Source organism: Meriones unguiculatus, chromosome 6 (genome assembly GCF_030254825.1).
Source record: "Meriones unguiculatus strain TT.TT164.6M chromosome 6, Bangor_MerUng_6.1, whole genome shotgun sequence".
Taxonomy (NCBI): domain Eukaryota; kingdom Metazoa; phylum Chordata; class Mammalia; order Rodentia; family Muridae; genus Meriones; species Meriones unguiculatus.
Genome location: NC_083354.1, coordinates 69512520 through 69526894, shown reverse-complemented (window position 1 = coordinate 69526894; position 14375 = coordinate 69512520). Strand labels below are relative to the sequence as shown.

The 14375-nt window shown below is 35.6% G+C and overlaps 1 protein-coding gene across 2 annotated transcripts in view; it reads right to left on the bottom strand.

The window, feature by feature from the left end:
• Positions 1–14375, bottom strand: part of Cert1 (ceramide transporter 1) — a 98132-nt gene that overhangs the window by 57839 nt on the left and 25918 nt on the right. For both annotated transcript variants that reach the window (XM_060385601.1, XM_060385602.1), the window contains exon 3: positions 9876–9992. In XM_060385601.1, the coding sequence (XP_060241584.1) occupies positions 9876–9992 (117 nt within the window). The remainder of the gene's footprint in view (positions 1–9875; positions 9993–14375) is intronic.

The following is a 14375-nucleotide window of genomic DNA, read 5'->3' as shown; positions in this document are numbered from 1 at the left end:
TGAGTCCTGTATGCTCTGCTCACTTCTTTCAACCTTTTTCTTTTCTGCCAGTCAGATAAATTTCTACTGTCATATTCAATTTCATGTCTGCAGGTGATTTTTTTCATATATTGCATGTTTCAGCTACAGAGTATCTCTATAATTCTTTTTAGATTCTCTTTGGTAATTCTATTTTCTTAATATTATCCTTTAGTTTGTAAAGCATCATTAAGGCAGTTGTTTTAATGTTTTTCTCTGCCAGATTAACTTTCAGGGTTTTTTCAGGGACAGCATCCTTTCTTGTTTCTTTGTATGAATCACATGATTTTGCTGCTGCAAACTAGAATATTTAAATCTAGCAATGTGGCAACTCTGTCAACTGGACATTCTTCCCTCCAAGTTTTTTTTTTTTTTTATTACTCTATACGACTGTGTTTGTGTTATTGTCATAGGGCATCTCTGTGCCTGCACTAAAGCTAAGGTGTGAAGGTAACATCTTCTTAGAACTTTTCTATGCCTGTGCTGTGTCTTGTCTATGTAAGTCACTTTCTAATTTCCTTTACATACTCAACAGTTTAAAAACTATTGGCCACTAGAAGGAGAAAAAAAAAAACCCCACAATAAACGAGAGAATGGAATTAAAAATCACTTCAAAGAGCAGGAGAGACTACTCAATGGTTAAGAATATGTGATCCTGCCTCTGCCTCCTCAAGTGCTGGAATCATGTGTCACCTACTGCATCCAGCATAAATAGTAATTGTTTAAGTTTTAAGATTAAAGTCTTTTTTTCCATTTTTTTTCCTCTTGTAATTAAAATACTACAGGAATCTGTAATATATACATAAGAAGACAATTTGTGGTACAGATTTAAACACATAATAAGATTTGTCAGATTTAACTTATGGGGAAGATTTACAACTATGTAGTCATGGAAAAAGCTGAAATTAACTAGAAACAGAGGGGCTATTGTAAACAATTTAGGGTACTGATTTTGGGTAACACCTGACTCACTGATGAACAGTCCGTCCTTTATGTTTCCTCTGTACGTAAACTGGGAGTAACACCTACATTTGAAGATGCTCTAAAAACAATATGCTTAAGTGCTTAATTATTCCTTTTACCCCTCAACATATCAGAGGCGTAGGATTATGAACAACCAAAAAACTAAACAGCTATGAACTGAAGAGTTATGCAAGTATCTGTAGCACTAGTCTTACTTTTTGTCCATTATGTGTATGTTTTATGTGTCCAAAACTAATAGATTATTTATAAGGGAAATAATATCAGCCCGGGGGCATGTTTATCTATTCTAATACCTACTCTCCCTCAGTGCTACCATACAGCCATCAATATCAAATGAACCAAGAACACCTGCCAGGCAATAAAGGCAGTATAAATAAAATGCTATTAAGACTATCACTAAAAGACTTGAAGGAAAAGAATCATTTTATATTATTTGATTTCCTTTAAAAGAAACATTTTTTTCTCAGTTAGTGCTCAATACATGCATAAAGTGAAATTACCAAACTGTTTCCACTACTGTCAATACATGTAAGCAATGCCACCCACCATTACTTTTCCATATTAAATATAGAAAAGCAGAACCCCATCTGTTCTAGCAACTGCCAGAAATCTTCCTTCTCAATTAAAAATTTAAATACAACATTAAAGTATTGTACAAAATGGCATATATCTGAACCATATAATTTCATATTTAAGGTCTTCTATATTAGCAATATCATTCAGTTTCTTAAATAGAATTTTGCCCTTACCTGTTTCTTATCTAAAGAAATTGTGTTACAAGTAAACTGTAGATAGACAAAAGTAGAAAAATACGCTGAAAACAGTCACATATGTTTTTCGTGGATTGAATATTTTTAAAAACCTATAAACCTAATAAACTACACAGCATTATAAGAGTTTCAGCACTTTCCAGGAGAAGGACTAAAGCCCTGGAAGGCAGACAGGGAAAAGAGCTCTAGGTAGATCAATGTACTTCTCATTTAAATATTTATGACGGCTCAATTCCTGCTGCTTTTCTCTTTCCAAGGCAATGATGGGATTTTCTTCCTGCCAGAGGGAACACTAAAGGACTCAACCGTCCCCCATCCCCACCCCCCTAGGGCTTCTAGGGTCAAAGCAAGTTGGTTTCCTCTCTTTGGGCTTATGCAATCTTCTGCAACTAGCCAGTTCCAGGGGAGAAAGGAAACCCTTCCTACCTCTAAACATGTAAGAGTTTGTCTCTGCCAGACAAACTTGGACTCCATCTTTGGAGCCTTTCTACTTGGGGAGTCTGTCTCTTTGTGAACTTCTGCTTTTAATAAAACTTGGCTGAGTGCTGAGACCTTGCTTTTTCTGCCTTTTTATTCTTTAAATTGGCAAAGAAAAAGAATCCATTCCTAAATCCCAAAGATGGTCTCAGCAGGACAGCCTCACTAGCATAACCATTCATGCCAGTCTTAGCTTCAAATACAAATAATTATATGGTTAACTGAGACTGGACCAAGGGTGATCAGTTTATATTAATCAGTATGGGAAGGCAATCAGGTTCTTTTTATTTTTTTTAAACTGGGCACTACCAATAGCTTAGAACAGCAGAACTTGACAATGAACTGAAACCAAGAGAGTGCAAAAGATGTGACAAACCAAAGAAACAAACTTAAAAAAAAAAGAAAAGAAAAGAAAAAAGACGGGGAGAGAATGAAAGTTACACATGAGTAGGAACTATGGCAGAAAGAGAAGAGGATGAAATTAATTGTAGCTAAGGCAAAGGACTGGAGAGTAATAGAGTTTTGTTAACAGTAAAAGAATTTAAAAACTAAATGTACAGTTGAAACTTTGATAAATGGTTTCTATACTGTTTTGGGGTTGGGACAATTTTATCACTTACTATGGAACATAGACTGGTTACAACCTAAAGGACATACTTATAAATATTCTTACAACCTAAAGAGCATACTTTAAAAAAAATGTATCTTTCATACCAATATTTGTATTTTAAAAAGTTTTAAATTTTCTTTTGATGTAAGTAGACATTTATGTCCAACCTGACAAACTGTCTTTTCATGCACCTGCACACTTTCCTGCTCTATCAGAACTGAATGCGTTCACCTCACTAATACTTGGTAACATTAACTTGTGCTTTTGTTCTTTGTTTTGTGGTCCTACGTCTATGCTCAAGGCCACACATATACCTCATATATGTTCTGAACTTTCATTCTGATTTATAAGAATTTCTCTGGAAGCTACAAAAAGATCTTGTCAAGTTAATGTGTCCTCAGCTGGATGTCCACTTACCTAAAATTTACCTCTTTTTCACTGCTCAGATGTTCCCAATTAACTTTTAACTTTTTTCCTTTATTTTTTTTTAAAAATTATTTTTTTATAATTATAGTTTATTCACTTTGTATCCCAACTATAGCCCCCTCCCTTGTCTCCTCTCAATTCCGGCTCCCTCTCTCTCATCAGGAGTGGTTGCACTGTCTTCCTCTGTGGCCTGGTAAGGCTGCTGCTCCTCAGGAGGAGAGGATCAAAGAGCCAGCCACTGAGTTCATGTCAGAAACAGCCCCTGTTCCCCTTGCTATGGAACACACTTGGAGGCTGAATTGCCTTGTGCTACATCTGTGCAGGGTTCTAGGTTATTTCCATGCATGGTCCTTGGTTGGAGTATCAGTCTCAGAAAAGACCCCTGGGCCCAGATTTTTTTTTTTTTTTTCTCCTTGTGAAGCTCCTGCCCCCTCCAGGTCTTTCTATCTCCCCCTTCTTTCATAAGATTCCCTGTACTCTGCCCAAAATTTGGCTTTGAGTCTCAGCCTCTGCTTTGATTCCCTGCAGGGTAGAGTCTTTCAGAGCCCCTCTGTGGTAGACTCCTGTCCTGTTCCCTGTTTTCTCCCTCTTCCACTGTTCATCCCATTTGTCTTTCTGAATGAGAATTGAGCTTCTTACCCAGTGTTGTTGGTGTTCTGTTCAGAAAGCTGTCTCCTGTGCCAATGAGTTCAAGGCTCTTCCCCACTTTTTCTTCTAACAGGTTTAGTATGTCTGGTTTTATGTTGAGGTCTTTGATCAAATTGGACTTTAGTTTTGTGCAGGGTGATATGTAGACATCCAGTTAGACCAGCACCATTTGTTCAAGATCCTGTCTTTTTTCCATTATATGGTTTTGGCATCTTCGTAAAAAATCAAGTATCAGTAGGTGTGTGGGTTTATTTCTGGGTCTTCTATTCGATTCCATAGACCCACCATTCTGTTTCTATGCCAGTTTTTACTACTGTTGCTCTACAGGACAGCTTTGATATTAGGGATGGCGATACCTCCAGAAGATCTTTTATTGTAGATGATTATTTTAGAGATTCTGGGTTTCTTGTTACTCCATATGAAGTTGAGAATTGTTCCTTCAAGGTCTACAAAGCATTGTGTTGGTAATTTGATAGGAATTGCATTGAATCTATAGATTGTTTTTGGTAAGGTGGCCATTTTTACTATGTTAATCCTGCCAAGCCATGAGCATGGGAGATCTTTCCATTTGATATCTTCTTCTGTTTCTTTCTTCAGAGACTGGAAAAAAATTTTTATACAAGTCTTTGACTTGCTTGATTAGAGTCACACCAAGGTACTTTATGTCCTTTGTGGCTATTGTGAATGGTATTGTTTCCCTAATTTCTCTCTCAGCCCATTTGTCTTTTGTATACAGGAGGGCTACTAATTGTTTTTTTTTTTGAGTTAATTTTGTATCCAGCCACTTTGCTGAAGGTGTTTATCAGCTGAAGGAGTTCCCTGGTAGAATTTTTTTGGGTCACTCATGTATACTAACTATATCATCTGCAAATAGTGAGACTTTGACTTTTTCCTTTCCAAATTGTATCTTCTTGATCTCCTATAATTGTCTTATTGCTCTAGCAAGGACTTCAAGAACTATGCTGATGAGTTACGGAGAGAGTGGGCAGCCTTGCCTTGTCCCTGATTTCAGTGGGATTGATTTAAGTTTCTCTCTGTTTACTTTGATGTTGGCTATAGGCTTGCTGTATACTGCCTTCTGTTTAGATAAGTGGCTTGTATTCCTGATCTCTCCAGGACTTTAAACATGAATGGGTGTTGGATTTTGTTTAATTAAAATAAAAAATTCAAAATAACTTTTTTGAATTTTTAATTTTAATTATTTATTAAATTTTATTTTAATTTCATTCAACAAATTCTTATTTGCTGAAATTAAAATATTACAATTGTGTTTAGTCATTATCACAAGAATTTTAACTGCAGAGAACACCAGGGATGGTAACACAATTTTTAAAAATAACATTAATAAATGGTTTACACATTTCATTCATAAATTAGTTACACAGAAAATGACCACAGAGGCCCTTTAAATACATAGGTACAGTAATAGCAGAAAAATGTTTATTTAATCCAAATAAAACCCAGTCACCATAACTTTACATTCACATACTTTTTAGTTTACAAAGAAAAAAAATCATTCTCATTTGAAAGGCAAAATGCCAAGAGATTTAAATATAAAATCAAAACTCTGTCTTAGCAAGTAATATATTTAGTGTTGTCTCAAATCAGAAGTAGAAGTTCAAAATATTAATGGACTAAAAAACAAAGCCAAGACATTGTTTCTAAATTAAATTACTGGTTTCACATATACATGACCTTCCTTTTCTATACTAAAAATTGAAAACAAATTCCTGATTAAAAAAATGACTTTTAAAAATGGCTACTTTCCTCTCATGGCATTTACTGTTTAATATCACACTAAAATATGCAGTGTCTAATATAAATAAAAATGAGAAATATAAATAAAAGTCATCTCTTTAAGACTTTGTTCACAGTGAGCAAGTTATTCTGGGGTGAATATACTAAAGAAGGAAAAACAGAAGCAGACACTGAGGACAGAACCCTGCAGTATTGATGTTAGCAATCATTCTAACACCAAGCATTAAAGTTAAAGGCAGAGTTATAGAGACTTCAAAAATCTGGAACGTTTTATGTGCCCAATCCCTGATAACTCTTACAAATTAATATAATGATATCTGATCCCTTAAGAACCTTGTAATCTAAAAGAAACACCGTAGACATGAAGAATATATTAAAATGAGAATATTTTGATTCAAGAAGTGCGTAATTTAAGTCAATAAAATATTCCATGAAAATACATATATAAATTATTAGCTATCACCATTACCACACTTTTACTTAAGTCTTATACTACAGAACATTTGTTTCTCATAATGCATCTATGAGAATCAACGACAGAGAATGAAGGCATGTGCTGTGTATATGCATGAAACACATTAATATAGAGCTTGTTACATTATAAGCATAAGAACATGCTGGAAAGGAATAGAAACCTTTCATTCTTCACATGGCAAATATTAATAAAAACCTATCAGGAACTTCTAATAAAACCAACCTACCACAAGAACCAACCCAATCAACCCAATCCAACCCAACTCAACCATCCGACCAAAACCAAAAAACAACCTTCCAGTGACATCAGAACAGAACGATATGTTTATTACTCTAAGTGGCCTGTCCAACCACCCAAAAGCCAGGTAATAGCCAAAGAAACAAATTGTGGCTTGAACTGAATGAGCCAGAATTATCCAAGTCCATATCAGTTATGCTGTATTTTTTGTTGTTGTTGTTTATCCCGAGTAGGTTACATTGCTCACCTTTTTGTTTTTATTTGGAAGTGAAGAGGTAACATATATTTCATTTTATAGGAAACTTACCAAAATGTATGTGTGATTGTAGCAGTACTAAAACACTAATCAATACAACACAGGGTCTTTTATGGCAACCCAAAAGCAAGAAGAGGAATTGCTAGTTAGTTTATATGGATAGGTTTGGAGGAATTTGACAATATACTAATTATTAAAAATTGAACAATTTAAGACAACTGTGTTTCAGCAATCAGTGTACCAGTGATAACTGATACAAAAGAAAATACAAAATCAAATCCTAAAACAGAATGAGGTGGCACTCTGCCTGCCTTTAATCCCAGCATTTGGGAGGTGGATCTCTAAGTTCAAAGCCAGCCTAGTCTACAGAGTGAGTTCCAGGACAGCCACTGAGAAAAATTGTCTTAAAAAAACAAAAACAAAAAGAACAAAACAAAATCAGAGTGGACTAAAAGACAGAAGCATCATACACAAGACATTTAATTTTACTACAAATTTGTCAGCTCCACTATCTTTACTTTTCAGGATGGGAGAGAAAACGACGCACGTAAAGCACTGAATATACTAACCAGTAATTACTGATCTCTAGAAAGTAGTAGGTGTTATTGTTATCATTGCCTTAATAGTTTGGCATTGACTTAAAATATTAAGTCAACCATTCATGTTTACTTTAGTAAACTTTCCAAGTTTAATACTCAACAGTCTTTAAGTATATTGAACCAGGAACTATATTACTCTCTGTATCCTGTTCATTAGGGAAAGGAAATGGGTAATTTGCAGCTACATTTGAAATTTTTCCTTCAGCTGATTAAAGAAATCAAAGTAATTTAGTTTCAGCATTCAGTCAATCCACACATCCACTAACATGATGCCCAGGTCGCATACATCACATACTTCCTGTATATTAAGCATGAACAGTAACAAAATGTTTTAAAATAAGCAGACGAAACACTGCAGAGCATATTTTTTACTTCTTCCCAAGAACTCAAAATCAGCCTAAGTCTCATCACTCTGAGATCCAAAGAAATCAGTGACATGTTCTATGCAGGTACCTTCACTCAGAAGAGAAAAATGAAAACCTTGCACAGTAACTAGGACCGTACTAATGAAAGAGAGCAAAATAAAGTATATCAGAAAAAAGGAATAGCCTTAAGACTAAATTGTCTGACCAAATCTTTAAAGTTCATATCTGCTAAAAATATATAAATTGGTTCTACTTAATGACATCTTCAATCACTAGTGAAAGGGTTGGCCCTGAATGAAATGAGAGTATAGTCTACTTTCCAGATGTGTACATTTAGCTGCCTTCATTGAATGCTCAAGTTTTCTTCCAGAAACAACATGCTATAATTTACTGAATTTGGTGACTCCAAAGCCCTTGCCTTTTCTTTTTCTTCTTTTTTAATGACTTATTTATTTTTATATACATTGCTGATTTACCTGCACATATGTAAGAGGGTGTCAGATCCCCAGGAACTGGAGTTATAGACAGTTATGAGCTGCCATGTGGGTGCTGGGAATTGAACCTGGGTCTTATGGAAGAGCTGCCAGTGCTCTTAACCACTGAGCCAAAGCCCTTGCTTTTTCAACTATACTATAAATAGGAACATTTATTGCTTTGGATATGTATGTGTGTGTAATTTATAATAATGCATATTATATATATACATATATATATATACACATGTATTGTGTGTAATCTTATCAGTTCCTTAATACAGCTTTAATCAGAAGTCACACCAACTGACAGTTGAGGAAAGCCTTGGAGGTTAGTCACAAATGCCCAAAGTCACCGGTAGCAGAGGCTGCTGTGAGTCTAGGTTGGCTTGGCTTCAAAGCAATGAGATTCTAAAACACTGGCTCATCTTGTTTTTAAATAATAAAAATGAAGATAATTTTCCATGTATATATGAAGTTACAGCCAAGACAACTAAGACTTAGAAAACATTTTAAACCAACATATTACTGAAAAGGAAGAAAAAGAAATTTATCACAAATTTCTAAACTCAAAATAAACTAAGAAAGAAAAAGAAGAGCTAACAAAACATTGGTATCTAGAAGAATGTTCTCATGGCAAATCAGATGAAACTGGTTTTTCTTGTTTTGTACTGCGTATGTGTTTTGTGCTGTTAAGAATAAAACACGTGTTTCAACTCTAAACGTGTAACACTCATGTGAACAAGTACAGACAAGTATGCAAACAGGCACAAATTCTCTTAAGTCACTTAAAGATGGCATGACTACAGAACTTTACCTTTGCTTTGCCATAGCACTGTAGCAATGAGGCAGACTACTGGCATGTTTCCTCAGAAACACACATACCAGTTACAGCAAGAGACAAAGATTAGCTTTAGGGTGTAAGAACATGGTCTAAAACATTAATATCAGTTTCCGGATGCTTTCTGTAAGATAGGTGTAGCTTTAAAAATAAATTTATTTTCAAATGGTTATACTACGAATCTGCCAAATCTGAGTTAAAAAAACAAAACAAAATAAAACAACAACAAAATCAAGGTATAGTTTATGAAACATGATATATTTTTATTTCAATTAGCAATAAAGAATATTTATTGTAATAAAGACCTTAGTGCACTTGAGGTATTAGACAAAAACTGCTATAAAATATCTGACTGCTTTAATCTTTACTACTCTATCAAATATGGCTCCACTTTTGTTTTTATTTTTATTTTTTAAACGTACTTCAAAATTCTTTACATTACATTACCAGCCTGTCTCCATCTTAGGCTTAAAAGCCATTTTGTAGTAAAGACAAACTAGGTTCATTCCTGTTTATGATTAAACCTTTTTTCAAAAAAGTTGTTTATAATCATCTTGCAACCCTATCTTTGTTTCAAAAAGTTATATGACTACATTGTTATGACTACCTGTTGTTATGACTATCTCGTTATACCCACCTTGCAGCCATGTCTTTGTTTTAGGTCATTAGGACTAACTTGTTATGCTTATGTTCTGCTCCTGCAGCCCTGCCTATTTTGCCTGATAATACCCGCCCCTCTAATTGGGAAACCACCCCCAACCTCTGAGCTATAAAAGCCTTGTCTTCTTCACATCTAACGCTGACCTCTCACAGATCATGTACATGAATTGCTTTAAGTAGTTGCTGGCTTTAATTAATTGGACCATGATTCGGGTCGGTGGTCTTTCTCCTTCCATCCTTGGGATTGACAACACATCAGGTAAACACCGAGATCTTACCTTGTGCTGTTCAATGGCATCTATCCACTGCTGTCTATGATCTGGATCCTGAGCACGAAGATACCAAACACTATCATTTACACTGATATCAAACCGACATTCATCAAAATCATGAGGCTGTGGAAACAAAGTACGAAGTGAAAAAGCAAAGTTAATTATATACTTAGAAGTATTGTTCCCTTCAGCAAATGCAAAAGCAATAAATGTGAGCATACTCTCTCGATGCTGGTAGACTCCTTTTACTTTTTTAATTTCTCTACTCAAGTAACTTATTTCAAGATGTCTCTGCTTAGCTCTGTACCCATTTTTAAAAATGGATTATTTGGTTTGTTGGCGTCTCATTTCTTGAGTTCTTTATATAATCTGAACATTAGCCCTATATCAGATATTAAGGTTTGTGAAGATCTTATCCCAGTCTGTAGGCTGTCGTTTTGTTCTGTTGACAGTGTCTTTGCTTTACAGAAGCTTTTCAGTTTCAAGATCTTAGAGGCTGAGCTGTTGGTGTTCTGTGCAGGAAGTTGTCTCCTGTGTATAAAATCTAAGTTTCATTCACTACTCTCACAAATGATGACACATAATCTATAAATGTCTATTTTAAAAAACAAAGAATACTGTTCATCATATGAAGTTAGTTTAAGTAGTGGGAACATCACAAAACCCATAATTTACAAACAGTTAAAATAAGTTTAAAGAAGACATTATCTTTCCCCTTACTGTACTACTCAAAGTGAGTTGCAGCGGCTCAGGAGACATTAAGTCTCAGAAAAGGAGCAGTTAATATTGCTGGGGTGAGCAGGGAGACACCTGTCAGTGTTGCTTCTGCCTCTCACCACAGCCATGACTAAACCCATTAGACCACACACAAAAGGACAGAGTAGTTCCGTAGCTGAGAAGGAGAATGGGATCATTGTGGGTGCAAAGGGGATGTGAGGGGTAATGGAATATGATGAAAATGTGGAATGTTACAGTGAAACCAAATTATGTATAATTAACATGCCAACAAAAACTAAACCATTAAAAAAAAAAACAAATAAATTTCCATAAAAAAAACAAGAAACTTAAAACCAAGAAATGTGTTAATGTTCCCTTCCAAATAGTGATAATTAACTTTTATATATCTAGAAATGTTTAGTTAGGAAAGGTCCTAAAAAGACAAGTGAACAGTAAAAAGTAATAAACAAAAACCTAAAGGAAAGTCTGCATCAAATCATAAGCATTAATGGAAATGTCAGTTTTTGATTTGGTGTTTTGGACTGCTGGTAAGAATATATTAAGTGGGCATAAAAACAGACATATTGAAGCATAAAAACAGACAAGCTGATCAAGGGAATTGAACTGAAGACTCAGAAGTAAATTCACACAACTACAGTGGAAAAAAAAGCATCTTCAACAAATGGTACTGGTCTAACTGGATGTCTGCATGTAGAAAATGCAAATAGATCCATATTCATCACCCTGTACAACACTCAAATCCAAGTGGATCAAAGACCTCAACATAAAACTGAATACACTAAATCTGACAGAAGACAAATTGGGAAAGAGCCTTGAACACATTGGCACAGGAGATAACTTTCTGAAAAGAATACCAACAGCTCAGGTTCTAAGATTAACAATTAATAAATGGAACCTCATGAAACTGACAAGCTTCTGTAAGGCAAAGGACACCATAAAAAGGACAAATCGGCAGCCTACAGAAAGGCAAAAGATCTTCACCAACCCCACATCTGACAGAGTGCCGATATCCAAAACTCAAGAAACTGGATGTCAACAAACCAAATAACCCAATTAAAAAACAGGTTACAGAGCTAAACAGACTTCTCAACAGAAGGATCTCTAATGGTCAAGAAGCACTTAAATGTTCAACGTCCTTAGCCATCAGGAAAACGCAAATCAAAATGACTCTAAGATTCTATTTTACACCTGTCAGAATGGCTAAGATAAAAAACTCAAGTGACAGCACACGCTGGCAAGGATGTGGGGCAAGGGGAACACTCCATTGCTGGTAGGAATGCAAACTTATACAAGCACTTTGGAAATCAATCCGGAGGTTTCTCAGAAAACTGGGAGCAGATCTACCTCAAGACCCAGCTATTCCACTCCTGGGCATATATCTAAAGGATGCTCCACCACACAACAAGGACACTTGCTCAACTATGTTCATAGCAGCTCTATTCATAACAGTCAGAAACTGGAAACAACCCAGATGTCCCTATACCAAAGAAAGAATACAGAAACTGTTGGCACACACAATGGAATACCGTTCAGCTATTAAAAACAAGAAAATCATGAAATTTACAGGCAAATGAATAGAATTAGAATAGATCATCCTGAGTGAGATAACACAGACCCAGAAAGGCAAACATTGTATGCACTCGCTTTTAAGTAACTATTAGCCATAAAGTACAGAATAAGCACACTACAATCCACAGACTCAAAGAAGCTAAGTCCCAAGGATGGCTCAAGAGAGGACAGGGGATCTCTGAGGACTGAGAATTGAATAGACACTGTGTGAGTAAGGGTGCTTGCACACAGGCTGACTGCCTGAGTTTGATCCTTGGAACCTATGTGATGAAACAAAGAACAGACTCCAGAAAGCTATTCTCTAATCTTCATGTGAATGCATGGCATGTCCAACCTACCCAAAATAGATACCCTGGGCTCCCAGTTAAATGAATTCAAATATGACAAACTAATCCCATTTACTACTTTCTCTCTCAGATAGGGCAGTTAATTTCCTCTCTGGATATCATAACAATAAACTTAATAGGTGAACAGAACCTTACAAATTGTACTTTCAGGGCTTATTGCTTATCCTGTTCCTCTTTTTAACCATCATCTGTGGTTTCTACAATTTATGTAGCAAAACAATTTAACTCCACAATATTCTTTAGTCTACAAAACAATTTCTCTTTAAAACAGTAAGTCATGGTTCTGAGTGGCAAAAAGACACAAACAAGTTAAACATTTCCTGGATCAATATGCCTGGGCATCACAGTTAGGAATACCGTAAAAGCAAAGAATAATAGGAAGAAAATGTGGAAAAGATAGTAATACATGCCTTGCCTTATTTCAGTAAATATGAATGCAGAACGATTAAAAGATGTTAATGTAAGAAAAATAAAGTCCAGACTAGGGAAAGGACATAGAGGGAGAAGACAGAGGGAGGGTGGGACTAGGAGGAGACAAGGGGAGGGGGCTGCAGTGGGGATACAAAGCACATACATTGTAAATTAATTAATTAATTAATGGAGAAAGAAAGAAAATAAATTCCAGATATCCAAAGAGCCTAACCAAACCTAGCCACTGTGGAAGGCACAGAACAATTACTACAATGAAGAACCAAGCCAAGAAGGTAAATGATCACTTTACTACTATAACTGGCACAGAGGGTTTTTAACTTTAATTCCTCTATCACTTTCATTTTATCGGTAGCCATGATTTCTGAAAAAGTTTTACATTTTGCACTGTATTTAAGATCCTCAATAAAGTTTAAGAAAAATAAAAGAAAATAATTATATACAGTTCAGAATTCACTACAAACTTTTCCATGAGCAAAGGGAACCAAGTCAACCTAAGGAATAGGAGGCACATATAAGATAGCAATGCACATATGTTTGTAAACACAGGACCTTTAAATCCCAACAGTTTATAAAGTAAGAGAAACTGGGTTCATGGAATTAAAAAAAAAAATGACAGATTTGGTAAGAGAACATGCTTGAAAAAAAAAAAAGAAATTACTGATAAAGCTTCAGTCAGGTTTCACTGATCCATCACCCTGCACACACTCAAGATACAGAACAGGCTGACTGACTTCCCTGAAACTTTATTTTTGAGGGAGGGTCTGATCTGTAGTCCAGGCTGGTCTCATACATGTGCTCTGTTTGTCTCAGCCTCCTCAGCACTGGGATAAAGGCATGTACTCCAGGCTCTGAACTTCATTGAAACTGCTTCTTTGTCCATTATTTGTTATTTTTGTTTAAAAAATTCTATTAAAATAGCTATCTTGATTATTAAGTGCTCTGATGCTCCATTAAAGGTGTGAGAGTCAGGCAATCCCTCTCTGGTCATATCCTAGTCTTGGCACTAACAAGCATTGCTAGAAAACAAACTAAAGAATAACAGCCAAAAAGTAACCCTAACTCTGAAAAACAAACAAACAAACAAACAAACAGGAGTGTAATTTAAAAGAGAACTCAGGAGCATGGCCTTTATTGTTACTGCACATCAGAGGTCTCTTGCTGAACCTAAGGCTTAGCCCAGAGGTCTCCTGGACTGCTGGGACTGCTTTTATGTAGTTCTGCAGATACAAACTCCTTTTCCACAGTTGAGTAGCAAGTACTTTATCTGAGGCATCAAACCAGCCTTTAAGTCAGATTTTTTTTTTTTCAGAGCTGAGGACTGAACTCAGGACCTTGCACTTGACAAGCAAGCACTCTACCACTGAGCTAAATCCCCAACCCCAAGTCAGATATTTTTTAAGAGCATAGCATGGCACCATTT